This window comes from Styela clava, chromosome 9 (assembly GCF_964204865.1).
Source record: "Styela clava chromosome 9, kaStyClav1.hap1.2, whole genome shotgun sequence".
Taxonomy (NCBI): Eukaryota; Metazoa; Chordata; class Ascidiacea; order Stolidobranchia; family Styelidae; genus Styela; species Styela clava.
This window is the reverse complement of record NC_135258.1, coordinates 10,074,158-10,092,452: the sequence shown is the minus strand read 5'-3', so window position 1 is coordinate 10,092,452 and position 18,295 is coordinate 10,074,158. Positions and strand designations below refer to the sequence as shown.

Sequence of the window (18,295 nt, the reverse complement as noted above, 5' to 3'; positions counted from 1 at the left end):
TTTCCGACTCATGACTGGCGGCTTCATGATATGTTTCCTATGAGATCTGGGACTTGCTGTGATACCTACAGAAATCTTTAGACACAAAAGTAGTTCATAGAAAGCGAAAAACTCTGTTTGTAATTAAGATTTTGGGGTGATTCATCTCAAGTTTTCTATATCCAGGGTAACATATTTGTTATCTGATATAAATTTCAGGTTGAAAGTATAAGGTTTTGACGCACGGATCTACGTCATAAGCGTGCGCGACATAAATAACATTGTTTCTACCCCGTCTTGACATTTATAATAAATATATTCTCGGAGATTCGTCGGTTTTATTCTACAAACTTATATATATGGTTTTGATATGTGATATTTCAGGCATATTCAAAACAACTTTAAACAGGATTCAAATAAATTGTTCACTCCTCGTTTATATAGAATATATCCAGCAATTGGTACCACAATTACCAGAACAGTACAGGATACAAACATCTCTCTTTTCATTCGAATCACCAATGGATTGTATTGTAGATACTCACTGATGATTTTTCCTTTCTTGTTTTTATGTGGGAATGGTTCGTCAGGAACAGGAATACCAAGAAACTTACAAAGTGGTTCCCATCCCTCTGAAGCTTTGTAGACCAAGAGTTTGTCTTTAGGTGCATTCTGTAATGTTTGCAATTTTATTTCAACAATGAAAAATAGAGTTCAAACCTAAACTCAAACTTTGAAACATATAGATTGATGTAACTATGGAAAGCACTAGGAGTCACGCATGAATATATTTTGCAAGAGGACAAAAATACCAGGATTTTGAAGTAGCCTGCTCTTTTTGCCTAGTACATACTGTTAAGAAACAGATAAGTAAAAATAACTTCCGAACCAACTGACCAAAGAGTCATTAATTTATGATTTTGCTTTCCTTCGATTCTGAAATGCAAATATATATGTTTATTTTGTAGAGATGTGTATTAGTTTTTTCCTATCTGTGGGCGCCAAATATGTAATTATATTAAAACAAATAACAAAATTTCGTCTTGGCTATGTACTCGGCAAGGTAAGTTTACAGTATTACAACCTGTATCACATATCTGTTGTGCATTCGATATTTCTGTTTCATCAATTCCCTGTTAAGATGATTCTCCCAGCGAATTTCACGGAGATCTGGTATTCCGAAGCATATTTTTGCTGAAGATAAAGTGAAACGACTTATTAGATTTGAGTTTGTCATCGCAGCATAAGGGATCTAGAGTACACACACCCCTTTTTCGAAGTCAGAAGTAGGCTAAGAATATAGTGTTTTATATCACGCCGCTTCACAATCGTAAAAATTATTTGCTAATTCAAACCCTACTTACAACTCCGGTTCGAAATCATGAATTTATCTTCCTACGGTCGGGACGAAAAGCGCCGTTTATTTCAATTCTCCCTACCAAAAGCGATCAATTATCAACTTGTACAGACGAGATATCACTTCGTTTGCGCTTTGTTTTGTTCTCTCTTTATTCAGCAGCTTCTTGGATATTGCCTGTATATGGGTGTTTCACATTTGGTGTGTAATTAAATACGCATGAATAAAAATTGGTTATCAGCGTTTGTTATTTATTTAATTAACAGATGGAACTTACACATGGGAAGTAGGATGCCGGAGATTGTTTCGCGGTAAGACGGAGAGAGATATTCCATCAGTCGAAAAAGAAAATTGCTTTCCATAACTTTCATTTGATTAATCAGACTTTCAAGCCACACATCTTCGCTTTCGCGAACAGATAAAATAATCTAAAAATGAGAATAAGTTATTTCAATCTCTTTAAACAAAATTTGAATGGGTCGGCCTTTGGTGTCATAGTTTAGAGTTGAAGAAATTTACACGAGGAATAAGCGAGAGAGAGATTTACTCGTTTCGGAGTGTTTAAACGACCTTTTATGGTAATACGCTTAGCAGGCGACAGTTTATGTCCAATTTCCATCCTTCTATGGATATTGACTTCCTCGTTTATCGTCATAAGAATGGCCAATCAACAACTACATAACGGTGACGGGACAATTAAAATTTAAAACGTCGTTCAAGAAGATATTTGACTCTGACAAAATATCAAACGTGGTTGCAAATATTGTCTCCTTTTCATCATTTCGACAAGATTTTGAAGATTTCAGTTGTATATATGTCGTAAATACCGGTATATATTGAATAAAAAAAGCTTTCGTGGTTGAAATTTGATTTGAATTTTGTTGCATGAGATTCATATACATTTGAGCTCTTCGCAATGATTGGGTTAATAGTCCCCATTCTTTGGCAATAGGTATTACCTCTATTACGTGATTGTGGTGAAGTCGCAGTGACGTATTTTTTTTTGAATGGCGCAATTGCGAGGGGGCCACGAATGATATATATACGAAAAAAATGTCACGCCCACTATAAGTATATACTTGTTGTTATAAACTAGACGAGCCACAGCAATATTCATATAAATATATTCACACTGAATTCTAGGACATGGACGTGCCATAACTTAACTATTGTACATATCGTCGTTGTGCCGTAACTCTTGCCCTGTGTATTGTAATGGAGTTTTATTTGTAGGCCCTGTAGCATATTTCATGTATATATATTGTCCTAATATAACGCAGCAGTCCTAAACTGCTGTTATACTCGTTAGGGGTACATGTCGCACATGCGTCTTAGGCCAGTAAGGTCTTGAACATGTATCCAGTCTCTTTTACACTTTTAATTATTATACAGATACTATTACATTTTGAGGCAAATGAACAAACATACATACATAATTTTCGAGTCAATGAGACGGAAAGCCAAATCAAATTGTAGTGCTAATATTTTGTGCATTAACACTTTTACCTTAGCTTCAGGAAAAGCTTTATGAATTTCTTCCCAGAAATAGAACCCCGGGCCATCAAATACAGCATCTAAATTTGCGTACATCCGTTTAAAATCTCCTGTTTTCCATCCTTCAGCTAGTATTCTCGACCATTCTTCTCCATGATATGATACACTCTCAAAATAATGGTAGGACTTGTAACCGAGAATAGTAAAAGCTTCATGTAAGGTATTGGTGCCTGTCTTCGATAATCCTGCACCAATGACTTTCACGATAACCTGTCTGTAGTATATTTCCTGACAAGGATTTCACACTAGACTGTCTACATACGCCGATGCGCAAAATTAAAAGGACTGCCACTAGCTCACTGTGATGTTTACTTATATCCTCATTGCGCGAGGTTCAAGCGTCAGTGGCACACATATTGACAATCATATTGACAAGCATGCCTCGGTGCTCAGTTTATACCATTTATTTTGTATATTTTTAGGGAACGCGATCCTGCATTAGCTCGATCTAGTGCGCCAATCATTCAATCAAAACGTACAGACGGAGCGAGGTTTGCAGGAGGTGGCTTCAATTTGAAACAACCGCAAAAGACAAGCGCTTCACTTTCTATGCTGGTGTCTGTATGATTTGTGAAATATTTTTGCATTTAATCTTTTTCCTAGGACTTGAATCTTGATGTTTATATAGCAGTGTTTTTGTAATAAATATATTCAATCAGAAATAGTTTGTAGCAGTTGTGTAAACTCGATAGCAGATATACATAGAGACTTATAAATGGTTATCAGCTCGTTGCATCTCTTCCCGAATCAGGATTGGCGGCTTCGTGTTAACTATGCGACTAGCTATGATACCCGAGAAAATCTTCAGACACAAAAGTAATTCATATATGTCAAAAAACCCTGTTTGTGATTAAGATTATGGGGCGAATCATCTCCATTTCTTGTGACCATGAGGTCAATTCTGGTTGAAAGTATAAGGTTTTGACGAACGTCTACATAAATAATATTATTTCCCCTCTGTCTTGACATTAATAACGAAATATTTTCGGAGACGATTCAGTTTTATTTTACAAACTTAGATATAAGGTTTTGAGATGTGATATTTTAAACATAGTCACAAAATAACTTTAAACAGGATTCATATAAATTTTTTACTCCTCGTTTATACAGAAGATATCCACCAATTGGTACCACAATTGCCAGAACAGTACAGGATACAAACATCTCTCTTTTCATTCGAATCACCAATGGATTGTATTGTAGATATTCATTGATGATTTTTCCTTTCTTGTTTTTATGTGGGAATGGTTCGTCAGGAATAGGAATACCAAGAAACTTACAAAGTGGTTCCCATCCCTCTGAAGCTTTGTAAACTAAGAGTTTGTCTTTGGGTGCATTCTGTAATGTTTACGATTTTATTTTAACAATAAAAAATATAGTTTAAACCTAACCTCAAACTTTGAAATACATAGATTATAGTAACTATGGAAAGCGCTGAGAGTTACACATGAATATGTTTTGCAAGGTGACAATAAATAATAGAATTTTGATGTGCTTCTAGTACATACTGTTAAGAAACAGATATGTAAAAATAACTGCCAAAACAACTGACCAAAGGGTGATTAATTTATGATTTTGCTTTTATTCGATTATGGAATGTTATTACATTTATTTTAGAGAGATGTGTGCTAGGCTTTTCCCTATTTGTAGGGGCCAAATATGTAATTACATTTAAAAAAAATTACAAAATTTCGTCTTGGCTATGTACTCTGTGAGGTAAGTTTACAACAGTATTACAACCTGCATCACATATCTGTTGTGCATTCGATATTTCTGTTTGATCAATTCCCTGTTAAGATGATTTTCCCAGCGAATTTTACGGATATCCATTCCAAAGCATATTTTCGCTGAAAAAGTGAAACGATTTCTTAATTTTAAGTTCATTATCGCAGCATAGCATTTTGCATTGGCTTTGCTTTAATCTCTTCAGGAATGTTCGTAGTGTAACAAATATATATGTACCTACAAGTCCAGACTCGTCCCTGTTTTATCAGACTCAGAATTAGGCTTAAAAAGATAATTAATAGTGTTCATATCACGCAGTTTTCCAGTTGAAATTGTCTGCTCATTCAATTCAAGCTCTATTTACACTTCGAATCTTAAGTCATGGAATTTTCTTCCTAAGAGCGAATATCGACATTTGTTTCAATTAGGCCTACCAAACGTCATAAATTAATCATCAACGTGTAGACGTTATCACTTTGTGTGCGCTGACTAGGGATGTAAGTTTCAGAATTTCGAATCGAAGCAATTCAAATCAACATAAACTCGAAGCAATTTGAAAAAAACGACTTGATTCTATTTTTAAAAAAATAATAATTTAGAATTTAGATAACACGAGGCCATTGCACGACACAGCGGCGTTGTCTCCTCACCGACCAAAAGCGTTTATTTTCCCTACGTTTACAACGTTTCTAAGTCGTGACACTCCGAGGGTTGTTAAATTTCATATGGGTCACAGCTTTAGAGGGACCAAAGGTTTCGTTACTTTTTTTAGACTATTTAAAATCCTAAAAAAGTTTTACAAATATCTCATTATATAAACGTGTCTTTAAATTACCTATGTGATGTCATTGTAATAACAATATTATTCCTCATTAAAAACATAGATCTGCGATGCTTCCTTCGTTATCATTTTCTTTCTTTAATTAAAATCGCGGCGCAGGCGGTAGGCCAATAACGCATATTTCACTGGCGTTTATCATTTTGATGAATTTTGAAGTTTAATTTTAGAAGAAATGATCTACGGTATATACTTTGGGTCATATTTGCGAACATAAAGTTAGGTAATAAGTAAATATAACTGAGTGTAACTTTATGTAACAAAAATGAATATTCTCAAATATGTTATCTAGTTGAAGCATAAATTCAAGGTGTTCTTCTACTAACTTAATCATTCTTCAAGTTCCTTATTGTTATTTAATTACAATTTATGCTATTGCTCTTTCAAATTAAAGGAAGTTAACGATAATGTGCTATACCAAATAGAATCAGATTCGGGATTCGATTCGAAAATGAAATATTCGAAACTTACATCCCTAGCGCTGACTGTTTTGTTATCTCTTTATTTAACAGTTTCTTGGATATCGTCCGTGATATAGGTGTTATACAACTGAATAAGTATTGGTTCGTAGCGTATGTTATTTATTGAACAAATGGAACTTACACAAGGGAAGCATGATGTTGATGATTGTTTTGCGGTAAGATGGAGAGAGATATTCCATCAGTCGAAATAGAAAATTGCTTTCCATAACTTTCATTTGATTAATCAGACTTTCAAGCCACACATCTTCGTTTTCGCGAACAGTCAAGATAATCTAAAAATGAAATCATTATTTCAATCTCCCTAAATAATATTCAAACAGATTGGCCTTTGGTCCCAAAGTTTAGAGTTAGGGAAATTCACACGAGCAAAGAGCGTACAAATATGATTTACTGGGTTCGGAGTTTTGAAACGAACTTTTATGGTAATACGGAAAAAGAGGAAATAGTTTATGACCAATTTCCACCTTTCTATGGATATTGACTTCCTTGTTTATCGTCATAAAAATGGCCAATCAAAAATTGCGTGATGGTGACGGAACAATTGAAATTTCAGAAGTCGCCCAAGAACTTATTTCACTCGGACAAATTTTCAAACATTGTCTCGTTTTCCTTATTTCGGCAAACCTTTACACTTGCGGGTAATCGTCTCCAATCGTCTTTGGTAAGCTCTATTACATGATTGTGGTGACGTCGCAGTGACATATTTTGGGACGGCGGAATCGCGAATGAAATACGGAAAAATATCACGCCCACTATAAGTTTATACTTCTGGTTACATACTAGACGAGCCGCAGCAATATATATATATAATTTCGAAGTCAACGAGACGGAGAGCAAAATTAAAATGTAGTATTAATATTTTCTATATCAAGACTTTCACCTTGGCTTCAGGAAAAGCTTTATGAATTTCCTCCCAGAAATAGAGCCCCGGGCCATCAAATACAGCATCTAAATTTTCGTACATCCGTTTAAAATCTTCTGTTTTCCATCCTTTATTCAATATTTTTGACCGTTCTTCTCCATGATATGATACACTCTCAAAATAATGGTAGGACTTGTAACCGAGAATAGTAAAAGCTTCATGTAATGTATTCGTGCCTGTTTTCAATAATCCTGCACCAATGACTTTCATGGTAACCTGTCCGTGGTTTATTTCCTGACAAAGATTTCACCCTAGTACTACGCCGCTGCGCGAAATTAAAAACAAGTACTGCTACTTGCTCGCTGTGATATGTTTACTTATCTCGTCATGGCTCGAGGCTCAAGCGTCAGTGTCACATATTTATTCGCAACGTATAACGTTGAAGAGGGCAATTCAACTGCTAACGGGCTATGCTATACGGCTAAACATCCCATTGAGGTTTATTGATTGGCCAATCAGTCGCAGCTCGCAACCGATGCTTGTCGAATAAAAGTAATTTAAATCGCCAATTAGCGATAGTCCTCACAGGCAATAATAATACTTCAAATTGCAATGGGGGTTACTCATTGATGTAGCCGAAGTTTGTAAAATTTATATAGTCTTGAATCTTGATATATGTTTCTATCATATCATATGAAGGGTGATTGTTTCCATTGTACAGCAATTGCCGACACGGCTTGTTATTGAATACACTGGTACAATGACAAGTTATGAAATTGATAATATGATAATGAGTGTTAATTTTTTAATCATTTAATATTGCTAGATCACTGTCAAATGCTTAGCTTACGAATACTAACTTCTATTACCTGGGCAGATAAATGCATCGACGCTATCGTTTTTTTTTTTCAATGTGCCCCAGGGCCTGTCCGAATGTGCCTCACAAGTGGGGTACAGTGGGACACTTGAAAGACGTTTTTTTAAGCATTTCAGTGAAAAGATGTGTGTCGCTAGGGAATTTCTTAGCCGATGTATAAATACTACATTTACCCCTCTCGGCATTATCCCCGTAAAGTGAAATGAATGTGCAGAATAAAGGGGTTAAAATATGCAAAAGAAGAAAAAAAGAGTCACAACGTTCCCCACTTTCTCCTACTGTTTCAATTATGTGGTATCCACTGATCTACTAAGTTAGAAGAGTTTTGTATTCTAAGCATTTATATTTTTAAACCATCAACTACAATTAAGCTAAAAGTCAAATTCCACGTTTGTAGATAAAGTATACTCCAAGACCAAGAAAGGCTGTGCACAAAATAGAAGACACCATCATCTCTCTTTTCATCTTTTGTACGATTGGATCCGATTTCAAATGTTCCTCAATCATTGCACCGCCTTTGTTTTTGTGTGGAAATGGTTTATCAGGGACAGGAACGCCAAGAAATTTACATAGCGGATCCCAACCTTCCGTGACTTTGTAAACGAGAAGTTTGTCCGGTGGTGCATTCTATTTGTAGAATTTGAGCATAGAAACCATATATACATGAAAATCTCGTTATAGAATCTTAATCACAGCACAATGAACAGAGATCATTTAAGAAATCAAAGGTGCAACTATATAGTGCTGGAAGGTGCGTAAAATTAGAATAAAACAGCTAAAACTGAAGCACAAAAAATATATAAACATTGAGTGCTTGTTGGATGATTTGTGCATGAGTGGTCAGGATTGCGAGTGTTCCTGTATACTTATACAAATAAGAGATAAATATTACAGATATTGTACAAAAGTGGAAAAATGACTGTAATATGCTAAGAGATCAAGAATTACTTGAAAAGACTGTATATATGTACGTATTTATTATTCCTGTAATAGGCTACATACGACTGCGCGCAAATTTATTACAAGTGTAGGATAAATGTTAATGACCAATTTCTTGAGAACAGTATAATCGAAAGATAATAAAATTATTATTTACCTGCATAACATGAGCGTTGTGTGCTCGGTATTTCAGTTTCAGCATGTCACCGTTCACGCTGTCATATGCTATATGGCGCACATCAGCTAATCCAAATATTACCGGTGCTATAGAAAAAAAAATGAATAATAATATTAGACTGAAAACAGCATAACTAATTTCAAGTCTCAGAGAATGAAATATGCATTTAAGAGCATTAAGACTACTGCGATGTCGCTAGTAATTTTACGTGATTTTACTCATAAACTGATTAGAGGCTTGTCATCGGTTGCTGTTCAAAAACATAATGAAAAAACGACGTGAGTGCATCGATAACATGCTGTTTATTATTGCGTATACAAAGGGTGACCCCAAAAACAGAACAAAAATGAAAAAATGTATATATATTTATTTTTCACACCTAAACTCTGTTTGTGTGTGAATTTTTCCTAAAAGTCTCAGTAATCTACGACGCTTTGCACAAAAGTTATGATTTTTCTAGATTATGTTGCAAATGACCTCTGCGTTGCCGACTTGTATTTAAGCATAATATTCACTGAATCTTTACAAAGCTAAGGTTACTGTTATGTCCTGTAAATATGATTTCTTACACATAGCAAATCCAATATCAAAAACAGATCTTCGAAAAGTTGGAGAAAGATAGCTCAGCAAAGTAACCATTGTATTTCCATTCGACGTTTTCATTTGATTCTTGAAACTTTTAAGCCAAACTTCGTCATTTTCTCGAAGAGTTAAAATTATCTACAAAAAGTCATATAACATTTGCATTATTAAATTTTGTCTATAAAAACTAAAATATTTAATAGGGATGTGGGAATTAAAATAAGTTACTCGCGGAGATTGCTTAAGCACATCGAGTAACAGAAAGGCAATACCACTTTATGTTGTATATATACGAATGAGATCCGAATAACTTTTTATCAAGCCTGTTGGGGGTAGAGCATGTTTTGTTTCTGCGCAAACCGAAAACACAAATTAAATGTGCCAACTCGGACTTCGTTTTTTCATGTACCAATTTTTTTTTAGCATATATATGTCTTTTTAGCACATCGGGAGAGCACACGTAACATATAATATTAAAATACTATACGCTAGGGATGTTTTTCGAAGTAATCGCAATGGACGACTAAAGTGAAATTTTTGTAAAATAAAAAAGACCCATGGATGGATAAATTAATTACGAATATATGTTTTCAGAGATCTTATGTTGTCAATCACAAGTTGGCATCAAGCAGTAACAGAATTGATTAAGGAATCGGTAAGATGACGTGTACTCTCATCTATCTACCGCACCAATTCAAAGAACGTGATATATTTCAGTTGTGAGCTTCAACAAAGATGGTTTGTGGGTTCATTGTCCCGGAACAATCATAAATTTTGCACTGACAAACTCGAGTTATGATTGTTTCGGGGCATTGAACCCACAAACCATCTTTGTTGAAGCTCACAACTGAAATATATCTCGTTCTTTGAATTGGTGCGGTAGATAGATGAGCGAAAATAGGGCAGCAATGATATTCATTGTTTATTGTTATTTAAATTGGGACAACCTATTCGGTAATTGGATTGAATTTATGGCAGTACCTTTGCATCAGGAAATGCCTTGTGGATTTCTTCCCAATAATAACAACTAGGAACATCTGTAACTGCATCAACGTCCTCAAACATCCGTTTAAAATCTTCGGTTGACCATCCTGTTTTCAAAATTTTCATCCATTCATTTCGTAAGTATACAGAATTTTCGATATAATCGTATACCTTGAATCCCATGTTTGACAAAGCTTCGTTCAAAGTTTTCGTGCCCGTTTTGGGCATTCCAGCTACAATGACTTTCATTGTAAACGCCGTTATGAGTACGTGCAAACTCAGATCAAAATAAATTCCAATTAGTCTCTACGTATATATACAATATATAAAATTAGCATGTTGAGATCAACTGAGTGAGACTGTCCTGAAATGTAAGCGTAATAAATATTTCATCAGCCAACCACTCTACAGCACTAACTACAGAACCTTTTCATATCTCCAGTTTGAATGATATCGCGGGATTTAAAACGTGATTAGCGTATTTGTTCTATAAGACTGTTCTGTGCTATTTCTTCCACGTCGTTTCGTCTGTACAAAACTGAGCAAATATCGTTTTGATCGCTAGTATTAGATTGCGAAACGATCAAACAAGCTACGTACACGCGGGTAGGTAGGGGAAAGTTCATATATATATATATATGCCCACGCTTCTCCAAAATCGAAATTCCAGTATAGGTATAAAACGACAAACTGATATTTACTTATATATATATATACGAAAATAAAACTCAATGACTTTATTTTCCACAAAAGAAAATTATTTTATTTTTGTCATTTTAGTGCATAAGTACCTTGTTGCAAAATAACATGAAAAATCTCATTTTCAAAACAGAGCATAAAATATATTTGAGGACGATAATTGCGTTCCAGTTGTATTGATCTCAAAAGTAATTATTTGGAAATATATTTTGAACAAAATTGATGATAAGTTTAATTATATTTCTGAAGCCACGTTTGTAAACAAAAAATCCGCCAATGCTAAGTGAAGTTGCCAGGATTGCAGATGATATCAACATTTCTCTCTTCATTTTTATAAGAATTGGATGCGTTGCCAACATCTCACGAATAATAATTCCTGCTTTATTCTTGTGAGGAAATGTTTCATCAGGAATAGGAACTCCAAGAAATTTGCAAAGGGGATCCCATCCTTCTGTGACTTTATATACAAGAAGCTTGTCCGGAGGTGCGTTCTGAGTAAAAATTTTGCAACTGAATTAGGTATAATCGGAACAAAAACAACTAATTGATAATCATAACTAGTCTTGTGAATAAAAATATATAATATATACATAGTAGAAAATGAGAGCGACCAAAAAGCAGGTATTTTGCTTTTTGAATCTTTCTATCCAATGAATGTTGTTTTCCGGCACATTATCTGCTTTATTTCAGCTACTTTCAGACCACCCGGAGAACGAAAGCCAGAATAATTTACAGAAATATCATATTGCTCAATAGTCTATCAATCTTAGTGAACAATATATATATATATTCAAAATTACCTGCAATACATGAGCATTATGGGCACGATACTTGAGTTTTAGCATGTCTTTATTGTAAGGCCTGTGGCTTATTGAACTGATATTTTCCATACCGAACATGATTAAGGCTGTAAAAATATAGGATTGCAAAAGTTGATGATATTCAGTAATAAAGGTTTCACTGCTATAGTGCTTTTGTTAGGCTCCGACTAAAATTTGGGTAGTCTTCAAACAAATAGCAAACAGTTCAACTTTGTATCAGATTCATTTCCTTTAATAGCTTCGATAGCATATTGTGATGCATAGTTGAAAAATAAAACTGACTTGGAGTTCACTGACCAAATTCAACAATATACTATGGTGTGGATATATGAACTGAATTTGCAAAAATCTACAATTTCGTAATTTGATTTTCCGGAAAATAATTTCAATATTTCGAGGTGAAAAAATGTCAATATTTTATTCTCATTACTCACATGCCGGTCGACCAGTTTTAATCAAAATATTACGATAAGTTGGAGAAAGAAATGTCATCAATTTTATTGCCCTAATGCCACCCGATGTCTTCATTTGTTTTTCCAAACTTTCTAGCCATTCGTCATCGCTTTCACGCAAGGATAAAATTATCTGAAAAAGAATTGGATTATTCAGGCTTTGATATATGCCATTGTTTTACACTTCATAGCAAACTAAATTCTAAATTATGAGGTCCCACACATACAATGTTCCCAGCGATTTATGTTAGTTTTAGCTATCCGGTGTTTCAAACCGAAATAGCAAGATTAATGCTAACCGTGCAACATTTCTATCTGTACCAGTCGACCATATGTAGAATACAATATCATTTTAGTAGACTATACACGATGGTTATTGTAAAGTTTCAGGCATGATCTTATAAATGGTATTCAATGATAATCTGTCATAGTGTGTGTGTGGAGCCTGTTGGGAAAAGGCTATGAATACTACGATTAACGAATTACTACGCGTCTAACAATTCAAACAATAAGTTTAAGCGCGACGTAAATTCTGGGAACTAGACAGGAAATTATAGCCGCAGTTAGTAGTTTATGATTAGCTTTATTTTGAATCGTTCTGAAAAAGACGAGTAGTTGCATTTTCAGTAAGGTGGATCTTATTTTTATTTAGGCAGTTTTGATGACTTTGAACTAGAAAAGATTCGAAATTCAATTATAGTATGGTTTTTGTAAATAATTTATATGCATATTCATTAAATGTAATAAAATCAAAATAAAATATTGAACTCCTTTGTGAATACTTTCATTCTAGTGTTTATAAAATGCTGCTCCGTTGAATACTGTAACACTCTACATATCTCAAGTGTTACCGGCAATTCGAAATATAAAGTACTGACGTTACCATTTTTTGGGGCTCCGGGTCAGATAACATAAGAAAATTTTAGTGCAGTAATATATATGGAGTGATCTGCAATGTGCGTAATATATATCATAAATAACAAAGGATATCTAGCGGACATCGGACATATTCATGGGTCTCATCAGTAATTGCATCTTTGTCAAAGACATTTACACAAACTTCTAATATGGAGAAATCCGATGGAAAAGTAAAACCGAAAAAACCCAGCGAGAGGTTCTTTATAGAAGGAGTGTCTTTGGAAATACATAAAGGTAGTCACAGAACCAAACTGCAGACAAAAAGTTGTGAAAAATCGTTTACAACCACAGGGGCGTATATGCGTCACATTCGAGTCCACACTGATGAAAAACCATATTCTTGTAGACAGCGCGGAAAATGTTTCCGACAAAAATGTTATCTCCAGGTACACACACAAATCCATAGTGGAGATAAACCGTACGTTTGTAAACATTGTGGCAAGTGTTTCAGGCGAAAAAGTCATGTACAAGCGCATGAAAGAATCCATACAGGAAAAAACCTTTGGTGTGTAAAGAATGTCATAAGTCATTGGATTCGAAACGAGATTTACATATTCGATCCCACACCAGAAAAAAAAACGTTTCATTGTTATCATTGTGGGAAGTATTTTTCGCAGCAGTCGAACCTGAAGACTCATATTCGAACCCATACTGGTTAAAAGCCATACATATGTAAATATTGTGGAAAACGTTTCAAGCAAAAATCTAACTTACGAAGACATGTTCAAACTCACACTGGAGAAAAATCATATTCTTGTGAGCAATGTGGAAAATCATTTCAGCAAAAAAGTAATCTACAGGTTGATATGCAAATGCATAATGGACATGAACCATATGCTTGCAGACATTGTGGTAAACGCTTCAGTCACAAAAATAACTCACAGATTCATGAAAAGAAACATACTGAAGAGAAACCTTTTGTTTGTGAAAAATGCAAGAAGGCCTTCAATAATAAAACTGATTTAAAATGTCATATTCGAACCCATACTGGAGAAAAACGATACAAATGTAAATATTGTGAAAAAGGTTTTTCCGGTCATTCTAGCTTGAAAAACCATATTCGAATCCATACTGGAGAAAAACCATATTTTTGTGATCAATGTGGAAAATATTTTCGAAAGAGAAGTAATCTACGGACACATACACAAATACATGACAGAGATAAACCATATGCTTGTAAATGTTGTGGTGGGCGCTTCAGGCTCAAAAATTACAGAAGCATGAAAAGATCCTTACTGGCAAGAAACCCTTTGGTTTGTAAGAAATCCTTCAAAACTCCAGAAGAATTAAAACGCCATGTTCGAACCCATACTGGAGAAAAATCATACATCTGTCAAGAATGTGGAAAGTGTAATTTAAAAAGGCATATATATTCGAACTCAATCTGTATAGAAGCGGTAACCTGCCATATACTATGCTAAAACAATGTATTAGACCCCACACACCCACGTATTTTTTTAAAAATTTATTTCAATGTGATGTTTGGAGTACGCGAGCACATGTATCAGCACGTATTTTCTTTTTTTTTGGTTTATTTATTGGTTTTATTGGTAAATAATTCTGAAAGTTTGGTGTGGAGGTACTGTTTGTTTTTCCATTAACCTGTACTCAGTGTAGCAAAACTAGAACATAATGCCATGTTAAGTGGCCAGCGCAATAATTGGTAAACTACATGTGGCCCTTCGACCAAAAAAGTTGGACGACCCTGTTTCAGATAGTCTACAAATTTTTGATTTTACCCTTCTTTCTGTCATTTTGTTTTGATAAGCAAGCATTTTTTTTTGGAATCGTTGACTCTTGAAGAGTTGTCTTGTTTGTTTTATATGTAAACCTCTTTCAGAACTCAAATTAAGCAAACAAGCATGAAATTGACTTGCGAATCCTGCCGCACATTTTACAGTACGGAAATGTACACATTTACACAAATTGTCTATGTTTGAACGCTGAGGGTCTATGCAGGGGTGGGCACAATTTTTTAGTATAAGAGCCGCATGCTGCAAGTCAGAACTTTAAAAGAGCCGGAAAATTTGTGAATTTAATAATACTATCAAAATACCATGAACGGAAAAGAAATTCACACAAGAGTCTAATAACAATAAATAGATAAACAATTGGCAGCTATACTCAAATATATGCACAATTTGAGCTCATTTAATTTGTGTTTCTTTATAGCTGATTTACGAGAGTAGTCTCGTAGGAAGTTTTCATGATTCGTTTCATGGTGCTGATTGAATTGCTGACTTTATTCTGACTTAGTAGCTTATGACAGATTAAGCACAAAGGTTTATTCTGCTGACTGGTAAATTCGTACGTTCTTCCCATTCTGACTTGACAACTCTGTTTTCATCTTCGTACTTTCGTTTTTGTTTGAGGACATATCGCACAGTAACTTAGACTGACTAACCGCAATCAAGCTGCAATACCGCCGACGCATCAATTGACCATTGTGACGAAAGATTTGTGGCTTGACTGACTTAAATTCAAAATTCAACGCTACAGCGATTTTCATACTAAAAGATAATTTATCCTAATCATTGACGAAAACTTCTTTACGGCTTTTTAATAAATTAAAAGAGTTTACATGAACGTTTTTCTCTTAGTTAAAATTTGGATAATAATTTATGTTAGCGAGAAAAGCCGCATGCGGCTCGCGAGCCGTGGTGTGCCCACCCCTGGTCTATAGTATAGACTCTATAGCTATACTGTTGCTTATTGAGAGCTAAAACAATTTCTCAGCCTCAATCAGAGACACTAACTTACAATACGTGATAACAAAATACCATTCGAACCTGTGTATCATAAACATTTAAGTTGGGATAAAAAGTTGTCGTGAAAACCACAAAAATCAGTAGTTCATATTGAGATTTGTCATTGTGAAAATGTCTATGAAATACATTTCGTCAGGCTAATAACCGAATTGCCTAAGTCATATTTGGCGGTTTTGAGTTTTTTTTATAAAGTAGGTATTTAGATTCTCAGATTCTATCTCAGATTCTAGCTCAGCGCTTATAAATTTGATTTTTACTACGGTTTAGGAAGGCGTGCACTTGTGATAGTCACTGTCTGAGTCCAATTCACCTTGATTGGCTTTCATATAATGGTGCATTACTATTTAATTCTTTATATTTAATCTTAGTCTTATTTCGGTGGGTGTGCAGAACGTGTTATATTGATGAAATACATATTATTGAACATAAAAAATGATGTAATTGAAATAAATTTGCTATTTTGGGGATTAGACATCGTAGATACTGAGAATTACATTCGTTTTTGGAATGTTTGTTTTTCATGACTGCTGCATATAGTCAAGTTGCGAAATTGCGTATGTCCCAAAGTCATAGACACATTTCTGCCTAAGTCACAGTGCGCAATTATGACGTCACATAACTGCGTCATACAAAATAACTTAAATCCGGCTACGATCAAAAAATTGAACCATGGAAAATGATTGACTCTCAATGACATAACAATATCATTAGGAGGTTTATTACGTTTTTCTCAAAACTGCTAAAAATGACTTACGCAATTCGGTTATTAGCGTGACGATTTATTTACGTTCTTAATTGTTAATATTACCTTCGCGTCAGGAAAGGCTTTGTGAATTTCTTCCCAAAAATAACAGCTTGGCATATCGACAACAGCATCTACATCTTTGTACATTCGCTTGAAATCCTCTGTTGACCATCCCCCTTTATTTAGTATTTTATCCCAATCCTTGTTTAAATAGTACGTGTTTTCAGGTGCATCATATACCTTATATCCTAATTTTGTCAACGCTACATTCAATGTTTTTGTGCCGGTTTTGGGGAAACCAGCAACTATGACTTTCATTCTGAAGGTCAGAGAAACAAAGCTACTCTTTGAGCAATAAATCCTGTCCTTCCACGCACACAGGTCTGTGTTTTTGAATGTTTGCTTTTGATGTGTATTCAGGCAAGAGTACCTCGTCCGAACAAACACGCGATTTCTATGAACGACAAACGACTGACTAAACCAGGGGTGGCCAACCTTTCACATACCATGCGCCACGTTTTAAACATAATGTTTCAGATGCGCCGTAAATCTCTTGTATTCCCACGCCTAATGTCCGCTTCTTGTTGAAATTATATAAATTTATAATACACACACATATATACACACGTATTTTACGCTTCGCTTTTGTTGACAACGGTCATTTGAAGTTTGGATGAAAAAGGTGGTATTTAGGGGTCCTTTTCAGCATGTTGTGGGTTGATTTATAATAATTTTTTTAGGCTTGGGCAATTCAACTGGTTGTTCAATGGTTATTGGGTGATATTTGGGAAGTCTGGGCAATGGAAAATCCATGTTTCAAGCTGATAAATGACGATTTTCTATTTTTCCAGAAGTTCTGAACTTTTTACTTCAGTAGGGAAAAATAGTAAATTTTACTAATTTTTGCTAAAAGTCTAGAATGAATGTGATAAAGTTCGTCCAAAAGCTAAAGTCGATAATCGCCTGTTGTTTCTAATTCCAACAAGCCGTAAGTGGGCGACGTGGAGTAAGGAGAATAAATTTTAGGTACAATCAAAAGACACCATGTAAATCGCAAAAAAACGGCTTGGCTTGAGAAGCCAAGTGCAATTAACAATTTTGGCATGAAAAGGGTTAAAGATGCAATGCGCCACTTCTAATCATGCAATGTGCCACGTTTGGCGCATGCGCCATAGGTTGGCCACCCCTGGACTAAACTCTCTTCTGGGATTACCTAATTAACTGATATAATCTGTTGCTGTGATACCGAGTATCTACTCCGTCAGTAAAGAGTTGCTATTTACAACAAAAGCTTCTCAATCTGATTACTGATATGCTTCAATGAGTTATAAATATAAGATGGTTATGAATATGATTGATTTAGAACGAACTACTGACTTGCAAAATCTTTTTCATTGTCAAGTTGCTATCAACTTCTAACGACTGACATCAGCAATGACAAAAATAAAGAAGAGCAAATGTGAGAATATCGTTTTTGTATTTACTAGGCCTATCTTTACTCTTTTCAAAGGCCTGCTTACGGCTTTGTCCAAGCG

General features: G+C 34.8%; 4 protein-coding genes and 1 pseudogene across 4 annotated transcripts; 1 reads left to right on the top strand and 4 right to left on the bottom strand.

Annotated features, from left to right (window-relative positions):
• Nucleotides 1-56: 56 nt before the first annotated feature.
• On the bottom strand, nt 57-3,194 carry LOC120339780 (uncharacterized). Its single transcript, XM_039407979.2, has 4 exons — nt 2,843-3,194; nt 1,614-1,764; nt 1,064-1,173; nt 57-651 (listed from the first exon to the last, which is right to left on the bottom strand). Exons 1-4 carry the CDS (start codon nt 2,924-2,926, stop codon nt 370-372), a joined length of 627 nt encoding a protein of 208 aa, XP_039263913.2. The 5' UTR covers nt 2,927-3,194; the 3' UTR covers nt 57-369.
• A 646-nt stretch (nt 3,195-3,840) lies between these two features.
• LOC120339781 (uncharacterized) lies at nt 3,841-7,238 on the bottom strand. The gene is made up of 4 exons (XM_039407980.2): nt 6,816-7,238; nt 6,057-6,207; nt 4,631-4,737; nt 3,841-4,228 (listed from the first exon to the last, which is right to left on the bottom strand). Exons 1-4 carry the CDS (start codon nt 7,065-7,067, stop codon nt 3,935-3,937), a joined length of 804 nt encoding a protein of 267 aa, XP_039263914.2. The 5' UTR covers nt 7,068-7,238; the 3' UTR covers nt 3,841-3,934.
• A 344-nt stretch (nt 7,239-7,582) lies between these two features.
• On the bottom strand, nt 7,583-10,789 carry LOC120339396 (uncharacterized). Its single transcript, XM_039407511.2, has 4 exons — nt 10,355-10,789; nt 9,361-9,511; nt 8,771-8,877; nt 7,583-8,301 (listed from the first exon to the last, which is right to left on the bottom strand). Exons 1-4 carry the CDS (start codon nt 10,604-10,606, stop codon nt 8,053-8,055), a joined length of 759 nt encoding a protein of 252 aa, XP_039263445.2. The 5' UTR covers nt 10,607-10,789; the 3' UTR covers nt 7,583-8,052.
• Nucleotides 10,790-11,097: 308 nt separating this feature from the next.
• On the bottom strand, nt 11,098-17,883 carry LOC120339989 (uncharacterized). Its single transcript, XM_078116511.1, has 4 exons — nt 16,824-17,883; nt 12,312-12,462; nt 11,857-11,963; nt 11,098-11,547 (listed from the first exon to the last, which is right to left on the bottom strand). Exons 1-4 carry the CDS (start codon nt 17,076-17,078, stop codon nt 11,239-11,241), a joined length of 822 nt encoding a protein of 273 aa, XP_077972637.1. The 5' UTR covers nt 17,079-17,883; the 3' UTR covers nt 11,098-11,238.
• Nucleotides 13,130-16,199, top strand: LOC120339397 (uncharacterized; annotated as a pseudogene).
• Nucleotides 17,884-18,295: the final 412 nt, after the last annotated feature.

Coding starts and splice junctions, on each gene's coding strand:
- LOC120339781 (XM_039407980.2), bottom strand. CDS start 7,067: ATGAAAGTCATTGGTGCAGGATTATTGAAAACAGGCACGAATACATTA. Junction 6,208..6,815: donor AAGCTTTTCCTGAAGCCAAG/GTGAAAGTCTTG, acceptor TTTCATTTTTAG/ATTATCTTGACTGTTCGCGA. Junction 4,738..6,056: donor CAACATCATGCTTCCCTTGT/GTAAGTTCCATT, acceptor TCACTTTTTCAG/CGAAAATATGCTTTGGAATG.
- LOC120339989 (XM_078116511.1), bottom strand. CDS start 17,078: ATGAAAGTCATAGTTGCTGGTTTCCCCAAAACCGGCACAAAAACATTG. Junction 12,463..16,823: donor AAGCCTTTCCTGACGCGAAG/GTAATATTAACA, acceptor ATTCTTTTTCAG/ATAATTTTATCCTTGCGTGA. Junction 11,964..12,311: donor TAAAACTGGTCGACCGGCAT/GTGAGTAATGAG, acceptor ATATTTTTACAG/CCTTAATCATGTTCGGTATG.
- LOC120339780 (XM_039407979.2), bottom strand. CDS start 2,926: ATGTACGCAAATTTAGATGCTGTATTTGATGGCCCGGGGTTCTATTTC. Junction 1,765..2,842: donor AAGCTTTTCCTGAAGCTAAG/GTAAAAGTGTTA, acceptor TCTCATTTTTAG/ATTATTTTATCTGTTCGCGA. Junction 652..1,063: donor ACAACAGATATGTGATACAG/GTTGTAATACTG, acceptor CAAACATTACAG/AATGCACCTAAAGACAAACT.
- LOC120339396 (XM_039407511.2), bottom strand. CDS start 10,606: ATGAAAGTCATTGTAGCTGGAATGCCCAAAACGGGCACGAAAACTTTG. Junction 8,878..9,360: donor TGATATTGGATTTGCTATGT/GTAAGAAATCAT, acceptor TTTTTTCTATAG/CACCGGTAATATTTGGATTA. Junction 8,302..8,770: donor ACAACGCTCATGTTATGCAG/GTAAATAATAAT, acceptor TTCTACAAATAG/AATGCACCACCGGACAAACT.